General features: G+C 40.4%; 1 protein-coding gene across 1 annotated transcript in view; it reads right to left on the bottom strand.

Annotated features, from left to right (window-relative positions):
- Nucleotides 1-12,902: 12,902 nt before the first annotated feature.
- The window catches only part of XPR1 (xenotropic and polytropic retrovirus receptor 1), a 205,483-nt gene continuing 192,355 nt past the window's right edge, over nucleotides 12,903-26,030 (bottom strand). The window contains exons 14-15 of the mRNA XM_070591733.1: nucleotides 21,766-21,987; nucleotides 12,903-18,870 (exon numbers count right to left, since the gene is read on the bottom strand). Coding sequence (XP_070447834.1) covers nucleotides 18,810-18,870; nucleotides 21,766-21,987 — 283 coding nt within the window. The 3' untranslated portion in view covers nucleotides 12,903-18,809. The remainder of the gene's footprint in view (nucleotides 18,871-21,765; nucleotides 21,988-26,030) is intronic.

Here is a 26,030-nt window from a genome sequence, read left to right as displayed (position 1 = left end):
CTGGCCGAAACCTCCAGTACTATGTTGAATAAGACTGGCGAGAGTGGGCACCCTTGTCTTGTTCCTGTTCTCAGAGGGATGGCTTTCAGTTTTCCCCTGTTGAATATGATGTTGGCTGTGGGCTTGTCATACATGGCCTTTATTATGTTGAGGTACTTTCCTTCTGTACCCATTTATTGAGAGTTTTTATCATAAATGGATGTTGGATCTTGTCAAACGCTTTCTCTGCATCTCATCTCATTGAGATGACCATATGGTTTTTAGTCCTCATTTTGTTGATGTGGTGTATCACATTGATTGATTTGTGGATGTTGAACCAGCCGTGCCTCCCAGGTATAAAGCCGACTTGATCATGGTGTATGATCCTTTTAATGTATTGCCATATTCGGTTTGGCAATATTTTGTTGAGGATTTTTGCATCTACGTTCATCAGGGATATTGGCCTGTAATTTTCCCTCTTTGTGTTGTCCTTGTCTAGCTTTGGGATCAGGGTGATGTTGGCCTCATAAAATGTGTTAGGAAGAGGTCTGTTTTCTTCAATTTTTTGGAATAGTTTGAGAAGGATAGGTATTAAATCTTCTTTGAATGTTTGGTAGAATTCTCCACGGAAGCCATCTGGTCCTGGACTTCTATTTTTTGGGATGTTTTTGACTACCGTTTCAATCTTTTTCCTTGTGATTGGCCTATTCAGATTCTCTATTTCTTCTTGATTCAGTTTTAGGAGGTTGTATGAGTCTATGAATTTATCCATTTCTTCTAGATTGTCCAATATACAACTTCTTAGAAAGCCTTCTGGAAGTGCCAGTTCTGAGCATTTTTAAGCACTTGAAAACTGTGATTTTATATGTGCAAAGTCCTGCCCCGTTGAGCTCCATGTCACCCCGTCATAAGCAGCCACATCTGGAAAGGTACTCTGTATGGTTCATGGCTGTTTTCCCTCCAAGATTCTGCTCATCCAGAATTGCCTCTCTAGTCTCCCACTCCCCTTTTCCCCCTTAAGCCTCTCCCCCAGCTTCCAGCTCCACTTTGGCAGCAGCCTTGGGCCCTGGGCCCTGGAGGCTTGTCTCTGCCCCCTAGGAGAGCAGCGGTGAAAATCATGGTTGGTAGATCCCTACGTGTCACCAAATAAAGTGGTTAGCTTTTTCTAATTCTTCAGTATGGAGCATCTAACTCACAAAAACTCTTTCTCTTGCTAATATCAATATTGCTAATAATATCTCTTGCTAAGAGTTAGGCCAGTTCTGTGAAGATTTAGAGGAAACGAGGAGAACTGAGGCAGATTCCGTCTGCCCCAGGACCTAAACCAGGCTGCTGGCTTTAGCTAACTGGCTAAAACTGTACAGGATTTTCCTACAGGGTATTGAGAACAAAGCATTTCAGTGTGTGCGTGTGTTCTAAATTATATCAAATGACCTGATAAATAAATGCCTAATTTATGGTGAAGGAGTTAGCCATTACTTAAAGTGTGGGGGAAAACAGGAAAGACTTTGAAATGGATCAAAAATATTATTGTGCATCTTTCCAGGTTATCTGAGCTATTTTGCACTTCTATAAGTTGTAGAAAAGCTGATAGTAACGCAAATGACTTTTGCCCATAGAAATGCCAATTGTATTTGGTGGAATTTCCTCATGAATATTCACCAGCTTTGCTGATTTTGCATTTATTTGTAAATTTTTCTCAGCATTCCAGATGTCTATATACTTGTCTGCATTTTGGATTCTCTTTTGAACAGTTTGTAACATTTTGCTGGTTCTCTCATTAATTAATGACAAATAAAATCTCTGATGTGTTCATTTTATAGCTAATGAGAGGCATGATCATGCCCTTTTTAAAAAATTATCTTTTGATGCGTCCACAGAGAAAGGACCATGTGAGGACACAGCAAGAAGGCAGCCATCTGCAAGGCAAGGAGAGAGGCCTGCGGAGAAACCAAATCTGCTGACACCTTGATCTTGAGCTCCCAGCCTCCAGAACAATGAGAAACAAATTTCTGTTGCATAAGCCACCCTGTGTGTGGTATTTTGTTCTGGTCGCCCTAGTAGACTAGACGACATGCCCAATTGGTTTATCCATTCTCCTGGTGATGGACATTTGGCTGTTTCCAGTTGTTGGCATTTATGAACAAAGCTGCTATTTACATTCATATACAAACAGTTATCTTTTGACAAATTTATTCAATTCATTTATTCATCTAATATTTCTTAGTGTACACCAGGCTGAGGATAGAAAAATAGTATCCTTGCCCTTGAGAACAGTCTAGAGTGGAGGGGAGGATTCGGGGCAGTGGGTAGAGATTGACAAGTGACCAAATAAAGATAAGGAGGGCTCCAATGGGGGTGTGGCAGAATATAAGAATGGGCGCCTCTTAGTCTTCTTGAAGGAGTGAGTGAAGAAGTAGCACTTGCTGGCACTGCCTGGGCAGGTGAAGGGCAGGAGGGGAGAATTCTCTGGAGAATCCTCCTCAGCCATGGAGGCAGAAAGATATGCCTTTGTGGGGGTTCCATTCTGAGGACGGATAGAGATGAGGGAATAGAGTGAACTAGCAGACAGGGGTCAGATTCCGAAGGGTCTTATGTCCTTCAATATATAGGACAGATTGTAGGTAACATTTAAAATGATAGAAGAGAGTAAAATTTTGGCTTCTCATATCTCCTGGCATACCGCGGGGAAAAATACCCTGGTCTGAGAAGTCACTGATGATTTTGAGTTGCTGATGGAATGACATGGTTGGACGTGTGTTTAAAAACAAAGTTCTGGATTGCAGAGGGAAGATGGATTAGAAGCAAGGGTACTGGCGCCAGAGGGTGGGTTCTTCAGCAGAAGGCACTGAGAGCGAGTTTGGGATGTACAAAGGTTATTAGAGATCTACAACTGTGAAATTAAGGGGGAGAAGCAGGATGGGGTGGAGGGAGAAGCTGAACTGCAATGAAGAAGGCCTGACAAAACCTTGGCCAACTCAGCATGGAATACTGCCCCTCAGAGTTGTCATGCGTGGGATAAGATGGCTGGGCCTTGATACACCTGGTATAAAGTACAGTCACTCTATGTGGATTTGTCTAGTGTCTCGATGTGGATTGCCCCGGGAAGGGCATGGTTTTGGGCAAGGGAGCTCTCTGCCATTGAGGTAGACTGAAGGAGTCGTCAGCTGGAGACACTGCTCACAGCAGCGCCCCCTCTGTGCCCCCATACCTGTGAAGTAAGTCCTTCCTTGCAGAGAGATTTGGGCAGTGCACTTCTGCGTCCACCGTAGTTCACCCTTTATGCCATTTGGCTCATTTTCCACACATGTTCAGATGGCAGTTGCTCCAGTATTCTGGCGAGCCTCTCTTCCTGAGGGGAAACTCCTAAGAGGGAGGTTAGTAGCATGAGCCAGCCTCCTCTGGTGCAGTTGGTCTCTGAGCCACAATCGATACTTAACCATTCTAGATGCCTCTCATCATCAGTTACCAGCACTTCTGTCTTCAGAGCCTAGTCTGATGGTATGACGCAGACATCAGTCCCAAGGGGCCTGAGATCTAGTCACCAGGTCCTTCTTGGGCTGAAATTTCTGCATTTCTCCATTTACAGTCACAATTGGGCAAGGAAGTACCAAGGGTGCCCAAGACACTTGTGTTAAAAGATCATTTTCTCTGCAGAAAAAATATAAAATCATGACTTTCAAATAGATATAAAGACGAATGAGGTATGTGTATATATACAAAAGTCCAAGAAAGTCAAAAGATATGTATGGCGTAAAGGAATGTTGGGATGAATTGCCAGTAGAGACAAAATTTTTTTCCACAGTGAGAAGGAAGCCAATTAAAATCACTACCAGACAAGGCAGAATTTACATATCATTACCTACAACTTACAAAGAGTTGCAAAATAGCTTGAAGACAAGGAACAGGCCTAGAATCTATAATCTGGAAGAGTATGCTATAAACGATGCGTAGCGTTCATTGAAACACAAACATGTTTTCTACACTTGGGTGCCAAACGTATTCCTCCCTGGCCCCATGGTATAATAGCAGCCCTTCCTCTTCCTGATGATCAGGGTCAATTTCGCTGCCAAAAATGTTACTCTTCTTCTTGCCTGTTGGTGCCTGGACATAAGAAGCCCAAAGTGTCCTAGCTCATAATTCAATGAGCCCAGGACTTCCAATCCTGCCGAGCTCAGAGTTAAGGGGACAGAGTTAAAGCAGAAAGTGGATTAATGAGTGTGATGGTAAGTGGGGCTACTCCTGCTTCCACTCTAGTGTACTCAGACCCTTGTGTCCTTCCTTTCGGGGCACAGTACTACATACAAATTTTTGATTCGAAGTGCGTACTGAATCCTGGAGGATGACACCCATATTCACAGAGAAGTTCCTCTGATATGGCACCTTAGCTATGTATTCAGTATACCATTGCCATGCTTTTTCAGGCTGGCAGCTTCTAGGTGGTGAATTACATGCTACAATAAAGTGAATCCCATGGTCATGAGCTCACTCTCACACCTCTTATGCTGTAAAGTTGGTCTTCTGGTCTGAGGCAATATTATGTGGAATCCCATGCCAGTGGATCAAACACTCTGTAAGCCCTCAGATGGGGGTGCTGGTTGAGACTCTGTGGTCAGGAAAGGCAAACCCATAACCTGAATATGTATCTATTCCTCTGAGAATAAAGAACAAACTTTCCAGGATGGAAAGGGCCTAATGTAATCAACTTACTACCAAGTGGCTGGTTTTTCTCTTGAGGAAGGTCAATCAATATGGTGCCATATTGGAGACTCAGTGTTGGTTTCTGTTGCAGGTGGATGACTTTGGTGGCAGCAGTAACCAAATTACCTTCGGTAAGTGAGAGTCCATGCCATTGGCCCATGAACAGCCTCCATCTCTGCCCCCACAGCCCTTTTGTTCATGTCTCCATTGTGCCAATGCTAGAGTGGCCAATGACAGAGGCTGGCTCAGGTCAGTGGGCTGAGTCATCTGTCTACTTGGTTGTTTAGTTCTTCATCAGTGGTGGATGCTCTCTGGGGATGTTAACAGGTGATACAAAGGTTTCCCCACTTCATGCTCATTTCCATAAGTCCATTTACATACCTCTACCTTAGACTCCTTATACTTAATCTTCAGCTGGTAAGGCGATTTGCCATTATATATTCTAACCTTGGGTCATTTCTCTTTTCTACACCAAGTGGATGACCAAGTGCACAAAGCTCTGACCACTGGGAGGATTTTCCTTCACTATTGTCTTTCAAGGCCACCCCTGTGTGAGGCTGCAGTGCAGCTGCTGTCCAATTTCAGCTTGCACCTACATGTGCAGCTGACCCACCTGTGAAACAAGCTCAGGCTTCTTCCTCTTCTTTCAGTTGGTCTTATAGGATCCCCCATACAGCCATGGGTGTGCCCTGAGGGAGGAGCTCTCGGGCAATTGTAGTAATTGCCGGGGGTGGCCTGGGTTACCTGCTCACGCAGCCTGCTTGTGCCCTCCGATCTGCCTTATGCTCAGTCCTGGAGGTCCACTTTCACCTTTTGATGGATTGTTGCTGGGCCAGTCTGACGCATTGGGTCTGATAGGATCCAGCATTTGACGGGCAGTTTCTAGCCACAAGGTTACTTGGTGACCCATGGTTAGACATTCTTTCTCTACCAGGGCCCATTAGCAGGTTAGGGGTTGTTTTTCAAAGGCACATGATTCTTCTCTGCAGATGGCATGGTCTTGCTGCAGAGCCCTGGAGGGCTCTGTGATTCTCTCATTGGAACTTGCCAAAAACTCCACATGGTATCTTTGATATCTTTCCCCACCACTGATACCTCTAGCCCCATAGGGTCTGTCAGATCATATGGCCCAAGCAGCAAGATTGCCTGCATGGCAGCCTGGGCTGGCCGCAGAGCCCTTTTCTGCTCTGGGACTCACTCAAAGTTGGCAGCCTTTCATGTTATCTGATACAGGAGTCAGAGCAGGCTCTCTAGGAGTGGAACATGCTGACTCAAGAACTTGACGAGGCTTACCAGGCGCTATGTTTCCTTCTTCATGGTAGGAGGTACAAGATGCAATAATTTGTCTTTTACTTTGGAGAAAATGTCGTGGTTACTGGACCTGATTACTGGACTCCTGAAAATGGTACAGATATGGCAGGCTCCTGAATTTTCTCAGGGCATAGCTCCAATCCCCTGGAACACACGTCTTACAAAGTTCTCCGGCTTAACTGACCTAATCAATATAATGTCATTCATATAACGGATCGATGTGATGTTCTGTGGATGTCTAATTGGTCCAGATATCCTTAGACTTAACATGCCTTGGAGCAAAACTATTAATGCATATTGTCATTTCCTTGGAAATGTGAATTGTTTCTGATCCTCTGTTTGTTTTTTTTTAAAGATTGGCACCTGAGCTAACATCTGTTGCCAATCTTCCCTTTTTGTCCTTCTTCTCCCTGAAGCCCCCCAGTACATAGTTGTATATTCTAGTAGTAGGTCCTTCTGCCTCTGCTATGTGGGACACCGCCTCAGCATGGCCTGACAAGCGGTGCCATGTTCGTGCCCAGGATCCAAACTGGTGAAACCCCAAACCACTGAAGCAGAGCGCGTGAACTTAACCACTCGGCCAAGGAGCTGGCCCCTGATCCTCTGTTTTGATTGGAAGAGCAAAGAATGCCTTCACCAAATCAATGGCTATATACCATATACTTGAGGTGGCATTGATCTGGTCTGATAAAGATACCATATCTGGCACTGTGCCTGCGACTGGGGCTATACTTGGTTGAGCTTGTGGTGGTCTACAGTGACCCTTCCTAAACGATCCAGTTTCTTCAGGGGACTGATTCTTTAAACAAACCAAGGATGGAGAGGAGGAGGAGAGGGATAGAGGTGGCAGTAATCTGTATTTCCCTCTTTTCCCACTATAAGACTTCACGTTTATTTATTTACGCCTGGGGGGGAGGGTTAATTTGAGAGACTTCCCCTTGGCCTTTTCCAATATAATAGCTCTTATTTTGCAGACCAAGGACACAATATGGGGGTTGGGCCAACTGCCAAATAGGTCATCCCAATTATATATTTGAAGACTGGGTAATTGACCAGTGGGTGGGTCCATGGAAGCTGGGGATCTCTGTAAATTGGACATCAGTCAGGATTACACTGATTATAGGACCCACTCTAGCATGGCAGCCATGATGATTCAAGTCTTTGGGCATCAATGACAACTCAGGCCCAATGTCCAACAGTCTTCAAAATCTCTGGGTATTCTCTTCTCCCTAGTGCGTAGTTACCTGAGTAAATAGCCACAGGTCCCTGTGAGGAAGATCTAGGGAATCATTGGTTACACTCGATACTGCGGTATCTTTCCTCCTGCGGAACCAGCCACCTCTTCTGTCAATAGCTCTGGGTCTGAAAATTGGCTCAGGTTCAAAAATTGGGCAAGATTGAGACTTTTTATTGGGCTAACTGTCCTCAGCCTCCTGGTCATCCATCTTTGATTTCTTCTGTTAGCATAAACTGAGTAGTTCAAGTTGGGTAACTGCCCATCTATTTTGTCTCTAGATACGCTGTTTTAGTAATCATTCTTATTACTCTCTGTAGTCCTGACCTTCTTGGCTGCCACTGACCTTGTCAGTCATTATAGTAATTGTGACGGCCTGGCTTTGGATGGTTTTGTGCTGCTACCTGGCCTCTATTGTTTCAGAGTCCTGTCATCCCCATTGCTCTCAGCCAACACAGTTCTGTAATGGTGTCTTCAGAGAAGAGAGCCACTTCTGAACTTTTAGTGGTGCTGGTGTACCTCTGACCAGCGCATTCCTTATAATCTTTGTCCATAGTATATCCTCTTGGCCTTCCAGCCATAGGGTACCCAGCATGCCTTCTTCCCTGAGCCTTTTAGCCCCTTCCTTCACTGTTTGCTATGGCGATTAGGGAATTTTAACTTTGCCTAACATAGGCTGTTTTTTTCCCCGTGTTTCTAGGAGCCATGCTAGTAGCAAATTTGCACCAACTCCTGGAACGCTTGCTAGGGAGTTAAAGTTTCTATCTTGGGGAGCACTTCCAAGTCAAAATTTCTCCTCTATTCAACTTTGTGTCCTGGCCTCCAAGCAGCCTCAGGATCTCCTCCAGCTCCTATCAGTACATGCTGTTTCTCACGGCTCCTTTAGTGTATAGTCCCTATCCTGCCCTAGCAGGCCCAGCATGTCCCCGGCTGTCATGGAGGATCCTGAGGGGTACACATGTTGTCTCGCACAAGAGAGGCCTCTTCTATGGCTCCCATCATGGAATGAGGATGGGGAGTGCTAGTGAGGATTACGGGGAGGTATGCCTGTAAGATCAGACTATTCCAAAGGGTTTGGGGAGTCAAAATCTGTGCCGGGGGTGGGGGGATCCAGCCAGATGTTGCATCTGAGGTGTCAGGTTTTCCCAATCAGGGCCCTGACCTTGCATAACAGACCTGCCTTAGTTGGGTAATTAACTGTCTTTGAAGTTCTGCTACTCTATTAAGCCCCGGGCTTAGTCTTCACTTTCTCTTCCCTCCCACTGTAGGAGATGAGAGCTTCTTTGTATGCAAACAAAGAGGCCCTCTGGTTCCACATCTGGCTTTCAATTGCCTGGTACTTGCCCTCAGCTGTTCATTATCCTTGGAGGCATCAATGGCACTTAGAAATAGCCATCCAATCTCATTCCCCTATAGCTACTGTCTCCTCCCTACATCTCAAATGCCTGACTGCAATTGCATGGCTTCCTCCAGTATACCATCCCAATTCACCACCGATAAAACTTTCAACAAGTGGAAGGAGAGGGAAGGAAGGTGGCTGGCTCAAGGGAGAGGACTCCTGTGAGAAGCAGTCAGTTAGAGAGCAGTATTTGTTGTTAGTACTTACTTAAAAAAGAAAAGAAAAGAAGAAAAACCCTGGGCCAGTCTGGTGGCATAGAGGTTAAGTTTGTGCACCTCACTTCAGCGCCCAGGGTTCGCAGTTCGGATCCCAGGTGCTAACACTCACATTGCTCAAGTCACGCTGTGGTGGCATCCCATATACAAAATAGAGGAGGACTGCCAGAGATGTTAGCTCAGGGACAATGTTCCTTACACACACACACAAAAATCCAAAGAGTTGTCTTCCCTGGAGGGGCAGAGGACAAATTCCCAGAAAGCAGCAGTCAGCAGGACCCAGCTTGCTCAGGAACCTGTTTGTGTGCGTGTGTGTGTGTGTGTCTGTGTGTGCTTTGTGGGAGGGAGGAGGGTGTTCTTTGCTTTTCTTTAAAATGGTTATATTCTGATCTGACCAGGTATAGCTTTCAAAAGGAGCAGTAATTCACAAGCTATTTCCTTGTTTTGGCTGTCTAGCAGGAAAGCCCCCGCCCCCCTTTTTTTCCCTGTTTTTTTTTCTTTAAGGGAGAGAGAACGTGGGCTATAGAGCCAGTCAGACGTGAGTCCCATTCCCAGGTACAGTAATTCCTGCAGTGTCCAGGGTCAGTCACTTAACACTTTGGTTTTCTCCTCCAAAAATGGTGCTAACACCATACGATGTAACACCGATGTGAGATGCGCCTTGTCTGTAGTGGGCAATGAGGGTCAGCCATGACTACTCTGCTCTTGAGGAACCTGGTTTATTCTCTGCAGCAGAGACTAGCAGGTCCACAGGATGAAGCAGAATCTGCTAATTATCGGCAAGGGGCATCAGAATCACGTTTCACAGAGCCTGATCTCGCACAAGGATCACAGTGAGGAGACTGCCCTATGTGCCAGTGAGCAACATTCGTAAGAGGCACAGCCTCTGTAGCAGTCCATCAAAAAAGCCGCTTATCTTCTAAATTTTCTCAGCAGCTCATCTACTGATAGGCTCCAGAAGTTACCTTTCGGTTTAACAAATACTTATTAAACCCCTACTATTTACTAGGCGTTGGAAATATTTTAGTAAATATGATTTGGTGTGACCTCCTGGTGACAACAAAGCACGTTTGGAAGATGAATGCCTCCTCTCTCCTGAATGGTATTACTACCAGAGTTCCAGACTGGTCAAGACTGGGAGTTGCCACAGAAGGAAACCAGAGCGTGTCCTCAAGGACAGTCACGATGGCTGGCAGCAGGGCACACACTCTACTCAGGAAGTCTTTTACCTGGAGCTGCCGGCGAAGGGCTAAGAGTTTTCTAAACAATTGATGAAGGGCAGAAAAAGTGCCTAAATCGAACAGTTGATGGGAATAATCTTTGGCAGACTGTTTCTAAACTATCTTTAATATTTCCTTAATAGAAGGGACACAGAAGCCCTGCTTAACTAAGGTTTTTAATTTTATTGGCTCATCTAGTCAGGAGCAGTGTTTAAGAAACCACAAATAAGCAAATTTGTTTATTTCAACCACGTAACATATAATATAGTAATTCTGAAATTTAGTAAAGTGGCAAAGGATTTGGGAGTTAGTATTATTAATATACTACCTCTTGGTTCTCTTCTGTTACTTGCCTATTTCTCTTGCATTACATGATTTTCTCCTTACAGGAGAAACTTACCATTACAAAGTGAGTAGCATAGTAAACCTACTGCCAAAAATCATACATTGACTTTGGGTATTCTATTCACATATGCAGAAAAGAAGCCATAGAGCTGCCTTAGTTGGACAAGGCAGAATGTTCTAGAACTCATCCTCATTCTCATCCAGGTATGCAGTCAATATAAAGTTTACTAAAATTAGGGGAAAGACCTCATTTTACAAAGGTAAACATTGGTTTACCTTTTTTTTTTTTGAGGCAGATTAGCCCTGAGCTAACATCTGCTGCCAATCCTCCTCTTTTTGCTGAGGAAGACTGGCCCTGAGCTAACATCCATGCCCATCTTCCTCCACTTTATATGTGGGATGCCTACCACAGCATGGCTTGACAAGCGGTGCCATGTTTGCACCCGGGATTCAAACGGGTGAACCCCCGGCCGTGGAAGCCGAATGTGTGCACTTAACTGCTGCGCCACCAGACCGGCCCCTTGGTTGAACTTTCATGCTAATGTGTTATTTAATGATACCATTTAAACTTGTTTCCTGTGTGGGAAGCTGCTCCTAGTTGTTAAAAAAAAAAAGTAGTACATCCATTCAGATAAGACACCCCTAAAGAAGTGAATTCTAAGATGGATTAAAAGGACAGGTTTTTGGCAACTGAAAACTCTGAAGAAACAAATCTTGACAGATCTAATACTGTTAATTTTTAAAGGATGAATTAAACAACCAGAAAAATAGGCTCTGACATCTGCCTAGGAAGGGGTGAAGGAATCCTTAAGATAGAAAATTCAGCTCACACTGGGGTGCTGATACCTAGTAACAGGGCCGTCTGGCTTTTTTGGCAGTGGTTTCAGATAAGTAGTTTAGAAATAATTTTATCACCGATCCCTTCTTATCTCCAGAAAACTATAATGATAATGGAACCAATTTCAACTAAGTCTTAAAGGAATGCCTAGCACATGATAGGAGCTCAAGAAACACATACTAAATAAATTTTGTGTGTGTGTGTGAGAAAGACTGTCCCTGAGCTAACATTTGTGGTAATCTTCCTCTATTTTGTATGTGGGATGATGCCACAGCATGGCTTGATGAGCAGTGTGTAAGTCTGCACCTGGGATCCAAACCTGCAAACCCTGGGCCACCAAAGCACAAACTTAACCACTACACCACCAGGATGGCCCCTAAATCAGTTTTTTAAAAATTCAAGAACTCGGTTCTCCTAAGGGAAAGGTGGGAAAGTAGAAAAAGAAGTGAATCAGAAGGTATAAAATTGATAATTATTCTCATAAACTTGGAAAAAAGATCTAATCAAAATTGTCCATAGACAGATATATGTCACTAAACAAAGTCCAAGGATTCTGGATAAGTCTAAGACAGATAAAAGACAGTGGCCTCCTTGAATCCTCTGGGGTTGCAGACTCACCTGTTCTGTCTTCATCTGCAAATTGAGATGACTTGTTAACCCACATTTCTGAGATGCTATGTGTTTGAAAAATGTAAAAATACTACAGGCATACAAATGTTGAGTGTGTATTATTATCAGATTTTAGAAAGGGGTATTGAGTATCTAGTGATTCATATATATTCACAGTTTATCTTGACTTTAGCCTGGAAACTCATATTATCACATTCTGGTTCAGCTTACACAGAAATATAGTAACAACAGAGCTTGCAGTATTGAAATAAAATGAAAAAGCTTTTATGCTTTAGTCAATAGAGTATTTTTCTCTTTACATTTTGAGTATATTCATCTTAGGGTCAGTTAATTTTATAATTTTTTCTAGACAGATATAAGGAGTAATAACTAATCTAGGAATTCTACAGAAAGTTCTATTTTCCACAGAGGGCATGGATATGTAGTGGTAACAGGTGTCCAGCTCTCCAAACTACAACTTAACATATCATTTTATCTAATATTTGAGATTCTTTTTGTGAGCAAAAAAAAGAAAAAATGACCTGTTGCATCAATCCCATTGCTTGCGAGCCACACTTCATACATTACCTAAAGAAAAAAAGGCCATTTAAGATAATTTTTTTTTAAAGACTGGCACCTAAGCTAACAACTGTTGCCAATCTTTTCTTTTTTTCCTTCTTCTCCCCAAATCCCCCCAATACATAGCTGCATATTCTAGTTGTGGGTCCTCCTAGTTGTGCTACGTGGGACGCCACCTCACCTCAGCACGGCCTGATGAACCACCGCTCATGCCGATGCCCAGGATCCGAACTGACGAAACCCTGGGCCGCCGAAGTGGAGTGTGCAAACTTAACCACTCAGCCACAGGGCTGGCCCAAGATAATTTTTTAATCTAGCAAAAGAGTTAAAAAACGTTCACCCTTGAAATGTTTGCCCTAACCCCTTATACAAGTTAGTCCTAAGAGGAACCATGTTCAGGAAGCCAGGAAACTCAGAGAGAAAAACACACAGTCACACAAACCGTCCGCCAGCAACAAAAGAGTCAGCAAACTGTTGGAAAACAGAGAGAGCTTGTAATAATGAAAAAAGGACAGAGTTTTGTAACCAATCACTTATTGTCTTTTAAAAACACATAACCACATTAACTTTTTGCTTTATACAACCATCTAGAAACTATAAAACAGTACCACATTGTGCATTTAACCTACTTATCAAGGAGGGAACTCCACACTTCATAAGAATTCTACCCATGTAAGAAGGAAAAAGGAGACAGCTAATAGCATAGTCACAGATACAACATGAGTCCAAGCAAGCATCAATTCTTTGACGTCACCTTTTCCATTTACCAGAGTGGAGAGAATAAGAAAGAAAGCAAGGGAGAAAATAGAGGGAAAGAAGCACCCACAGGGGACTAATCACATTCCATAGTTACTTTGACAACCATAGCTCAGGGTTTCATAGAATAGTATCATTTGACCAACACAATGTGGTAGGGGCTGAAGGAAACATGAGTAGAGGGAGAGGGTTTGAAAAGACAGATACATTTTACACCCTATTCCCCTCCTAAATACTCTTCATTGATACAAGCTTCTGTGCTAATCCAGGTAATAGCAAGAAATTAATTTTCACAATGTGATAAAGCTTAAGAGTTCTGCTCTTTTTGCACGTGAGTGGCTCTCAATTTTACCTTACATTTCAAATGAATAACAATGTCATGATCAATTACTCTTTTGGGATACCCCACAATCTTTCTCCCTATTCCCACCATGCTGGTGTTGCTACAGGACAATCAGGGAAGTGTGGGTAGGGACTTCAGAGTGATGATAAAGGGAGAGTGAGATGGAATCCTTGCTCTTTCTTAGAAGTCCACATCCTTCTGGTGGTAAGTCTTCCCTCTGATTTGTGGTTGTACAGAGGAAAGGGCATAGAAGAACTAAGGTAACATGGTAGAAGTTTAGTCAAGTAACTGGTATACAAGATGAGACTGTGTACTTAGCAGACACACTGAATCCAAGGCAAACAGTTGGTTATTTGATTGTCCTCCTTAGGTTGATGGCACCATAAAAAAAACTGAAGGTGGCTTTGATTTAATAATAAAATTAACCAAAGGTCTGCTACAAGGAAACATACTTTAGATGAAAATTAGTATAATGAATCTCTTCACTTCGGGGAAACTCTCCATCTTGTCCCTCTCACTTCCTCTTCCACGGTAAGTAAGCAAATACATTTTGGAAGGTTGTTTTTAAGGGGCAACTCAATATCAGCCTCTTGCCAGTTCATATAAGAACGGCATTATGAGCCACACCAATCAGTAGGCTCCTCTCCACCAGGCAAACTTCTCATATCGCTTAAACTAAGCACTTCCAAATCTAATGAGATGCTTTTACTTTTTCATATTTGGTGAGTAGAGTGTGGTTTAATGCTGGTTAATCTATTGGTTTGTAGCACTGACCACCACAAATTTCTTATGCTCTAAAATAACTCTGTCCCAATGACCATGGTGCTCTGACATTGTATAGACTGAATATACAATGCAGAAAGTCAGCTTTTAAAATTTACTAACAAGACTAATACCTGAAATGCAGAAATGCACATGTTTTAGTAATTTATCTCATTTTAAAATCTCATTTTAACTCTCCAGGCTTCGGCTAATCATCATTAGAAATAAAGTTTACATGCACCATAAAAAGAAAATGAACTAAGCTGACAAATTTGATTTATTCTTTACTTTTTTCCCAAAGTTCTACCAGAACTTATATTGTCTTACCCTAGTAACTATAGATTTTATCTATAATGATACTGGCTTTTAAAATGATTTGAGAAAATTATGGCGATTTTGTAGTTGAGAAAGCCATAGATACAACATGATTATTTTTTAAATCTGAGAGGCTATCAATTTAAAACATCTAAATATGTTATATAGTAAAAAGTCTATATTTTTTGAGAGTTAGGCAAATTTCATGAAAACTATTAAAGAAAGCAATAATAATCCAAAATTTTTTTTACCAAATAAAGTACAATCACTTCAGAGAGTCCTAAGTTTTTGAATAAAATAATGCCACGGACAGGGTTATTCTCTAAATTATTTTCCTTACACTAAGAAATTTTTCTAGTCATTGCTTAGAAAATTGCAATTTTCCTGCGTAAGGAAAGTAATGGAGAGAAATGATAGGAAAATAAAGGCAGGTCTCTACCAGCAACATACTCCACTGAAAGGAGAGACAGTAGGCATCACCTCCACGCCATCAAGTTCACATACTTTCCTAAGTGCCCTGGCTTCCACTGCCAAGGTCCAACATCCTCTTGCTCTTCTCTGCTATTTCCACAGCTATTTTATTTCTCTTCAACTAAATGTCTGTTAATCTGATATCTGTATGACTCAATAAGAGGTTACATTTTTCTGTTCTTAACTTGCCTTAATTCACCTGTTAAGAAATAATGAACTGCTTTCTTCAGTTATCATGACTGTACTTGGGTCAAACCATGGTGGAAGGAGACAATATATCAACAAGTTACTTCTAGTAAAATCTCAGTTAAAATATTAGAACTCTTATGTTGAGAATATCAGGAAGTCACGGATCCCAGGGGCTGGGCTCTATTTTCCTTCTTTAAGGGTCTACATAGGTTACTGCGGGGGTGACTGACGTTCTCTTCTCATATCACTGCTTCTGAATCTGAAGTTAGCAGCTTTCTTAAGGAGAAAACTGGCAGATGCTGGAAAAGACAGTTGCACGTAGGTTTTCAACTTCTTCTCAACTCCAAAAATAACCATTATGACCTGATCAATGATGACTTAATCTTTGATCACTTTATTGTCTCTCTGTATGGTATGAAATTATCAACTATTCCATTTTAACGGTATAGGTAGCCTTACATACAGGCACATATTTGTGCACAGAAAATAAGCCACTTTTGTCTTCTAATTTTTCTACACACATCAATGCTTTCTATACTATCTATCATAAAATGAAAAATGAACTTTATTCTTTTATTTATACTTTCTTTTCATTCCTTTGGGGAGCATTTTAACTGACATTATAAACTGAGTGATTCTCAAACAAAATACAACTAGATAAAGCTAAAATCAGATAAGTTTTACCTTTAGTTAGACTGTTACTCCTTTAAAACGACTGTGATGTTCATTTCCTAAGAGTTCTATTAAGAGTTTCAGTGTAGTGGAGTCTCCAACAAAATCGTAGGTAGGGTAGCCAGGGCATATAAAATTTAGGAGAGAAAAATGTACATTGCCTTTTTTGGAGGAAAAAATTTAAATGTACACTCTGTCTCCCAGACTATTTCCTCTTGATGAGGAAAAGCCCTCTTCGTCTCTCTTTACAGCTTTAGGAAGAAGATAAAGCCGTGTGTTTCAATACATATTTGAACATCTGTAATGGTAAGCTGAAAGTTACATAAGCCTTACTCTTGAATGGACTATGCTAATAGGACAAACACAGGAAAGGAATACATTCTACCACTGTATAATCTATGAAATAATAGTGAATAACATCTGGAATCATAACAGTAGAAGAAAGACTAAATTGGCCACAGGATACACTAACGTAAAAACACTGGGGAGTTCAAATACTAGGAGTCAACTGTAAGATTTTATGTGTGTCATTATATAGGTTTACTAATAGAGAATGAAGTTGACAATTCAGATTGCTCTGCATACACAATTAGTACCACCAATTTTATTTGTACAAAAAAATGACTGGTCCACTGGACTTATTTATATAACTCAGTAATGATTAATGCTATTTCTTGACAGACCAGTGATATTCCCCCATAGTTTTAAAGTACAAAAACAGAATAGTTTTTTTAAAAAAAATCCCCAATATAAATAATGCAACCTTTAATCTATTAAGGGTCACTAAATTGTTACCGCTGATTATTGTAAATGATTCAATTTATTTAAACTAAAAAAAAAAAGTAATTAAACTTTTTCTCTTCAGTTTTGGGCCAAGGAACATACTTGGCAAAACACAAAAAAGCAATAAAAGCCACAAAGTTGTATGACTTTTTAGGAAAAAAAAACACCTCAATTCAGAAAGGGAATACATTTTGGAAGCTTGTCAAAATAAAGATAGAAGAAACTCCTTTAAAAAGAAACTATCAGTTAACTGATAGAATTTTGGTAGTAACAGTAACTTTAATATAATCTACTGGAATTATGACAGGGATGAGTAAAGACTTGTGATACACAGGAGAAGAGCTGATGACAAAAGGGGTATATTAAGGGGCAGTAACCACATGTTTCTAAGACTAAGTAAGTGATGATAGCTGCCCTTTCACTCATTTGTTCCTCTGTCTAAAGTTAAGCTGAACAACAACAGCAATTTACTTGCATGAATCCACTGATGCTGACTCTGGAATCTTCATCTGCATTTGGGGGAAAGGGAGGCTTAAAACTTTACTTTTTACTAGTATTTATATTAATTTTGTTAGATAATGAAATGCTAAATTTAATGTCAACCACATTCAAGGAAGTAAAATCCCTTATGGTTTTTGGGCTTATGTGGATGACAGAACCACAGGAAAGAAACAGACAAAGAAGTGAAAATGGGCATTGTAACAGACCATGATAGTCTGAAATGTCTAAGAAATACACTTTTTGTGTATGACCATGTTTAGACCCAAAAGATCTTAAAAGCAGGTTTTCTATCATAGGAGGGCATGAAATCCAATGTTCAACCTTTAAAACTGCTGGGAGAAATGGCTGCCAAGGTCTGTTTTAATCAGTGTAAAGTGGAAGAGGAAGGATAATTTGTTCTTTGCTCTCAAAAATATGGTTTCCCCAAGACAGACTTTTAATTTGAGCAAATTCTGGCTAAAGTAAGTGAGCCCAGAAGAAAAATTATCCAATGGGGGTGGAGAGGGTCTCTGAAATAGCTCTGTCTTCTAATTCAGAATAAGTAAAGGTTATTACTTCAATTACCCTACATGCTGAAGCTTGATAAGGCATAACTTCAGTTGTTATGGCTGGAACATGGGCAAATGTATTCTATCTCTGTTCTTAAAAAAAAAAAAGGCATCAGACCTCTTAAGTAAATTTCAACTGGTTGTGTGGAAGTGTGTGGATACTCTGCTATGAGAGACATGCTCAGGATTCTAAAGCAGCAGCAACTTAAAAAATCTGTAATAAAACTTTGGCTTAAAATTAAAAAGAAAGAAAAGAAAAAGTCAAACTGGTGCAAGTTGTCTCATGAAAGAGGTATTGTGGACTAAACCCTCATAAATGCTGTCCAACAATAGTTTCCCCTGTCTTCTTTCACTGTTATCACCTTCATTGCACAGGAGTTATATCATTCTTTTATGGTTAAGTTTCATAAATAATGAGAAAACTATATGTAACAAATACATCATATATCCCACCCACCCAGCAACCCTCCCCAAAATAAGAAAAGTTACATCAAATTAAAAAGTAGCTTCGTGAATGAAGGTACTGCTCTAAGTTGCACTTTCCCTGCAAGTGCGGCCAGTGCTTTTGCGCTGGGTATGAAGGAAAGGAAAAAATTCTCCACATAAACTGACAAAAAATTTAAAAATCAATGTCCGGTTTCAACCAGTCAAAACCGGGCCGAGCGGAAGCCGAAGTATCTCGGTACCGTCCCATCAGAGGGTCCTCGCAATGCCTGTTCTTCATCCTGATAGGTATCTGTGTCCTTATGATTGTAAACAATCCATAAGATACTATGTTTTTGTTCCTTAAAATGTCCTCTGATTGGCAAAATGAAGTAAATATTTGTTTTAAAAATAGAAAATGAAAATTAAACCAGAAGAAAAGAAAAGAAACACAGTGAGCTTGTTTGGAGTCCATAGGATCCGATCTGGAAGAGCTCGGAAAATGTGTTATGTGTCTTCTCCTGTTTTCAGCTGGAAAGGTACTAGAGGTGGCGTTGGTCGAGGAAAGGATTGTAGAGTAGGAAAACCAGGGATGTTAATCTAGACGTCAGAGGATTCAAGTGTTAGCTTCATCATCTGTGTCTTCTATCAATACCTTAGTGTCACGAGCCTTGGATCTAGTGGTAATAAGGGGGAAAAAGCACTTAGTCCACTACTAAAATATAAACACATCACAGTATTAGGTACATTTCCAATCTTACCACCATTAAAAATACATCCTAAACAGGCACTATATACTGTACCAGATGGACTATTCTTGGAGTTTCATAATCAATTTCAGGTATTATTGGAAAAACACTAAGAAACTAGACTGCAACCAGAGGAAGATAACAAGAACAATGGCAGGTCATGTGCAACAGAGAGAGTAGTACACTAGAATAAGATGTGAGTTTGAGTACTGACTTGATTTTAGGATGTATCTCTTTAACCTCTTTGAGTGCCAATTTTCACCTCTGTAAAGCGGGAATAATAATACCTATTTCATGTAATACTACTTTCATCTCATGGAGGTAGTGTGAATATCAAGTCAGAAAACGGATGTAAAAAGCATCAGTAGCATTAAACAAATATAAGGAATTAGGATGAGGAAGACAGAAATAATGTCATGTGAGGTACACATGAAAAACCAGGAGAGTTAGTCAGCAGAAGATAAGACCTAAGGAGAGGCATGACAGTTGTCTTCCAACAGCTGACAAAGTATGATGTAGAAGAGGGAGGAGACTAAGCTATGTTAGAGAGCCCAACTAGGATCAACTGGTTGAAGTTACAGTGGAGCCTATTTCAGTCCAACACAAGCTATCTACCATGATAGCTACTCAACAATAAAATCAGGTGGCTTGTATAGTTATAAACTTCATTATCATTGACTACTGTCAATGGCATAAGACAACCATCTATTCAGGACGCCATAGAACAGATTCCTGCACTGGATGAAAAATAGGATGAGATCATGTTAAAATATACTGCAACTCACGAGCCTCAAAAGGTGAAAGCAGTACTTGGTAAACTAGGTATGAGAATTCCTATTTGACAGAGGTGGAAATTGACATTCAAAAAGGTTAAGGATATGCTAAAGGTTGCATGAGTCATGAAGCCAGTACTCAAATTCCTATCTTCTTCTTTTACACCCCCTACTCTCTCGGTTACACATCACCTTCTCCATTGTTCTAAATGCCTTCCTCTGGTTGCAATCTAGCATCCTAGTGTTTTTCCACTGAACACCTGCAATTGAACATCATAATCTATTGCCAAAGAGCTTCTTTGTTTCTGAAGCAGAAATAGTGTATGTTAGATTGCCCTCTGCTGGTAACTAACAAGGATTAGACTTTCAAATTTAGGAGCTCAATGAGACAACCACCTACAGCTCTGTCTTCAGCCTTTTGTGGCACTTATCTTGCTCATCCCACCAGCCCCGGCACCCCCTCCTCCTGCTTGATCAAACTCTGCTTCCTTGCTGTCATCATGTGCCACATAACTACACTTCGGTCACTGACAGACCGCATATATGACAGTGATCCCACAAGATTAATACCATATAGCCTAGGTGTGTAGTAGACTATACTATCTAGGTTTGTGTTAGTTTACCCTGTGATGTTCGCACAATGACAAAACAGCCTAACGACACATTTCTCGCAACATATCCCTGTTGTTACGCGGCGTATGACTGTGATATTACCATGCTTTGTTTTTATGTTCTTCCTACTGACCTCTCTGACCATTTCTTTCCTACCCCTTTTGTTTGTTCTTTTTCCTCTTGCTTGTGTTTGCTCCCTTAGACTCAGTTTCTTGCTCTCTGCTTTTCTTTTCTCTACCTTCTCCTCTTCAGAGAACTTCCAAATTCTCTCTAAAGCTTTGGGCAATTTCTACTCTGCTTCCTTATATCAATGGGTTACCATTTCCACTTCCTATTTTTTACTTCCTTTAAAACATGTTACATTCTTTTTAGTCCTATTGTAAACATCCTAATCCAAGGTCTCAATGTCGCATACTTAAGAATACTGCAATGGCCTTCCAATTGGTCTTCTGGCCTTCAGTTTTCCCTTTCCCAATATATCCTAGAGTGTCATTAAAACTTAGGAAAGTAGTACTTTCATAACATTATTCTTTTACGAAAAAATTCTGCCTGACTCCTTCCTGCCTACAAGATCAAGCTTGCACTTTTCAGCCTTTTACAATCATACTTCATCTATTCAGCTAAATTTTCCTACTATAGTTCTAGTCACATGCTTTTTCTTTCTGCTTCTCATTTCCATCTTTATGTTTTTACTGTGCCTCTAAGCCTATTCAAACACTCCCTTATCCTTTAGAAAACTCCTCAAGCTGGACTTAAAGTTTCTTCCTTCATTCCAATCCACTGTGATATCTACTCTCTCTAAATTTCAAATGCAGCCACAACATATCCTACATTTATTGTTTCTTTTAGGGACATATAAAGTCAATGATTGATAAAAATATTGTTATAGGTAATTAGTAAGAAAATAAAAATAGTAATACCTTATATTTATTGAGCTCTTTCTATGAGGAAACTGGTCCTAAGTCATAAAAATTTAATCCACTTAACTACCCTGTGAGCAGGGACCATATTAATCCTAATTTATAGATGAGGGATAATATAGAGACATTAATAATTTGGCCAAGGTTACATAGACGGCAAATGGCAGAGCCAAGATTCCTAAAGTTTGTAGCTTGAAAATTATTTCTATATAAAACATACTGAAGAGTCAAGTAAATTTTTCTCCAACAAATTTTCCCCAGTGTACTTTTACTGTCAAATTAGTGGGCAGTAATTAATGCATTAATTAATATATTAATGACTTTTTACTCAATGTGCTCATTAAGACATTCTATAGCTTGGATCACATAAAATTGCTGTTATTGCTGTTTTTTGTAGGTGAAAAATGGTTGAATGTCAGCAATTTCATTTGGTTCAACCTGATAGCTTCTTAGCTTAAATATTACTTAGTGCTAAACATGAAGGAAATTCATTTCACTGAAGTGGAAGCCATACATACTGAGAAGCAAGGCGAGGCCGGCGCAAGGATATGCTCTGGCTGTACTTCCAAGGCCGGTTCTTCTGGCGGTTTCGTACCCCGTCCTCCTGGTCCATCATCTGCTCTAGGAGTGTCTGATCATCTGCATTGAGAGGGGCCACAGAGATGTCCCGCACAGCACGGAATTCACCACAGTTATTCAGATGTTCATTCTCCAGGCGAAAGAAGTTCCACACAAATCGCCTTAGCAAAATGCAGCAAAGTAGGCAAATTACTTACAATTGTGAACATTATTACCATAATCTGTAAACCTCCCAGTATATCAAGTTTCTACTCATGGAAACAAAAACAAGGAATTAAGGGCTAAAATATTAAAAGAAGATAGAAAAGGATGGCATTGTGGTGGGGGAGGGGAAGGGAACAAGAATGGAGTAGGCAAAGGGAAGAGACTCATGGAATGCACTTTCAGAGTAGTCACTCTTTTACTTTATTGAATAAATATTTATTGAGTGGTTACAATAAGACAGGAAAAGGCACTGAATGAGAGAGACAAAGCCTCTGCCCTTATGGGGTATAATTTTTAGTAGCAAGAAACATAATAAGCACGTAAACAACTGCCTAATGCTAAGTACTCTGAAGAAACTAAAGCAGGGCAAGGGAATAGAGCATCTTTCTCTGAAGAGACGGCATCTAGCAGAAACCTGAATGATGCAAGGAAGTGAGTCATGTAAAATTCTGAAGAGAGGTGTCCTAGGCAGAGGAAATAACTAGTATAAAAGGCCCCAAGTTGGAAAGGCCTTTGGTGTATTGACACAGCAGCGAGGAGGTCAGTGGGGCTGGAGTAGTACAGGGAGGTTAAAATGGCAGGAGAAGAAAATTGAGTGGCCTGATCCACAGAGGGCCTGATAAGCCATAGTAAAGAGTTCAGATTTTAAGTGTGATGGAGAACAAGGAGAGTTCTAGGCAGGAGAATGATGTGATTTATCTTAAAAAGATCATTCTATCTGCGGCACTGTGAATTGATCAAAGGGAGACAAGAACACCTGAAAGAAGATCAATGAGAAGCTATTGCAAGTAGTCCAGGAAAGAGATGATGGAGACCTGGATTAAGGTAGTAATAAGAGAGGTGATGAGAAGCAGATAGACTAGGAATTTATTCATGAAGATGGAGCTGACAGGACTTACTGACATGGGATGAGAGCGGTGTCAGGTTTTTGGTCTCAGTGAATGGTGACACCACATACTAGAGATCTGGGTTGTTCCTATTAGGCTAGAGCCATTATATATCCAGGGGAAAATTCAGTAGCTAGATGGAAATGAGCCTGAAGTTCAATGGAGAGTCTAGGGCTGGAGACAGCATTTGAACAGTGTTTCAAGTCATGGGCTTAGGAATAACAGAAGTGGAGAAGAGAAGAGGGCAGAGGATTATAACCCTGGAGCACTTCAACATCTATAACTTGGGAAGAAGAAGAAGAATCAGTAAAGGAATTGAGAAGGAAGAGCTAGTGAGACAGAAGAGTGTAGTTTCTGAGAAATCAAGTGAAGAAAGTGCTTTGCTGAGAGGTAAAGTAAAAGTACACAGAACTGACCACTGGATTCAGCAACAGAGAAAGTATGATGTAAGAGCAGAGATTCTAGGACACTGACTACATTCAAATCATGGCTGTACCACTTACTTGGTGTAATGACCTCAGATGAGTTAGTTAACCTATGCTTCAGTGTCATCAGTAAAATGAGACAGTGACAGTAGCTGCCTGGTAAGACTGCTGTGAGGATTCAATAAGTTAATACAAGCAAAGGGCTTAGAACAGTGGCAGGTACACAGTAGGCAATATATAAATATTTGCTGCTACTATTATTATTATTACAGATTATTAACAAAAGTGATTTAGGCTGAGTACTGGGGAAAAAAGACGAGTTGAATTACAGGGAGATGGGGGAGGAGTGAGAGAGTGGAGACAGCAAGTATAGACATCTCTTGAAGAGTTCTGCCATAAAAGAGAGCAGAAAAATGGGCAATAGTTGGAGCAGGAAAGTAGATTCAAAGGAGGCTTTTTGCTCTTGTTTTAAATTGGTGATAGACCATCCGACTCTACTAAGCAAATATGTTTTTAAAAAATAAAATAAGAATAAAAAAGTAATTGAGCTTTTTTTTAACCAGAATTTTTTTTTTTTTAATTTATAAAGCATTATACATGAAAGAGAAAGAAGTGGGTGGATGAGTGATGGAGAGTTTGAGGTCCTAGACTTAAGACACTGGGGAAAGTGAAGAAGTGAAGGAGGGCTGACAAATGGTTTGGAGAGGGCATTGACAGCAAGCATACAGTTTCTAGATTCAATTTTTATCTTTCAGGTTTATCTTTGTTTCCAGGTCCTATCTGATTTTATCAGGCCATCTTGATAAATGTGCATATCCTGACTCAGAGGAATGCTACACATCTGTCTGAAAATATCTCTATTCCATCTTCATTTGTGAAACATATTTTCACTGGGTAAAGAGTTCTAGGTAGGCAGTTATTTTCTTTCAGCACACTGAAGATACTTTAATGACTTCTGACTAATTATTGCTGTTGATAAGAAAGCTGTCAATCTAACTGCCAGTTCTTTGAAGATAATCTGCATTTTAATTAAAGATTAGATATGTAAAAGTGTGCAAATCGTACATGTGCAGCTTATTATAAAGTGATCATATGTGTAATTACCACTCAGAAATAAGAAATATAACACTACCATATGCCCAAAGCTGTCTTTATGACCCCCTCCTATGTTATCTTCTACAGAACTTATTGATTTACCTTTCATATTTAGCTCTGCAATCCACCTGGAATTGATCTTGTATACAGTATGCAATAGGAGTCGAGATTCATTTTTTTCCCACATGGCTATCCAGTTGACTCACTATCATTTATTAAAGAACTTCTTTTTCTCCACTGTTATTTAGCCACCTTCGCCATACATCACACATCAGGTAATGTTAATACATGTGTGGATGTGTTTCTGGACTTCCTATTCTGTTTCAGTGGACGATTTGTCTATTTTTTCACCACCACCAGACACTGTCTTAATTACTGTAGCTATATAAGTCTGGATATTTGAGAGCGTAAGTCCTTTAACTTTGTTCTTTTCAGCATAGTCTTGGCTATTTTTGAGCCTTACTGTTTCCATATAAAGTACAGAACTAGCTTGTCAATTTTCACATGCATACATCTTTCATTAAATCTATCCCTAGGTATTTGATATACTATTTTGATGCTATTCAAAATGGTGTGGTTTTTTTTTTTTTTTTTTTAAAGATTTTATTTTTTCCCTTTTTCTCCCCAAAGCCCCCGGTACATAGTTGTATATTCTTCGTTGTGGGTCCTTCTAGTTGTGGCATGTGGGACGCTGCCTCAGCGTGGTTTGATGAGCAGTGCCATGTCTGTGCCCAGGATTCGAACCAACGAAACACTGGGCCGCCTGCAGCGGAGCGCGCAAACTTAACCACTCGGCCACAGGGCCAGCCCCCAAAATGGTGTGGTTTTTTAAAATGTCATTTTCTAGTTGTTTGTGACTGTTTTTTCAGAATACTAATTTATATTTATATTAACCCGATATTTAGGGACACAGCTACATTCATTCTAATAACTTACTGGCAAAGTTTTTGAATTTTTTGCATAGACAGTCACGTCGTTGGTGAATATTATTGTTTTATTTTTCCTTTCCAATCCTGATACTCTTTTCCCTTCATTACACTAGCTATACTTGCAGTATGATGTTAAATAGAAGTGGTAACACCAGGCACACTTACCTCATTCCTGATCTCAAGGGAGAGCTTACAGTGTTTTATCATTAAATATGATCTCGCTTGTGTTTTTTGTATATAATCTCTATTTTTTTCATGAACAGTTACTGACTTTTCACAATGGCATTTTCTACATATGTTGAGGGTTCCTTCCTGTTAATATGGTGAATTACACAGATTGATTTTTAAATGTTAAATGATTTTTGAATATTAAATCTCACAGTCCTAGAATGAACCTAACTTGGTTGTGATGTATTTATTATCCTTTTGAAATACTGTTGGATTCATTAGCTAATCTTTTGTTCACAATTTTTGCATCTGTACACAAGACAGATTAGTCTTTCTTGGAATGTTCTTGTAGGTTTAGATATCAAAGTCATGCTGACTGCACAAAATGAACTGGGAAGTGTTTCTTTTATTGCCTCTTTTCCCCGGAAGAGTTTTGTATAAAACTGATAGTATTTCCACCTCATACATTTGGAAGAATTCCCCAGGCCTGCATTTT

Source organism: Equus przewalskii, chromosome 23 (assembly GCF_037783145.1).
Source record: "Equus przewalskii isolate Varuska chromosome 23, EquPr2, whole genome shotgun sequence".
Lineage (NCBI taxonomy): Eukaryota > Metazoa > Chordata > Mammalia > Perissodactyla > Equidae > Equus > Equus przewalskii.
Note: the sequence above shows the minus strand (reverse complement) of the source record. Positions and strands in the feature narration are given on the sequence as shown.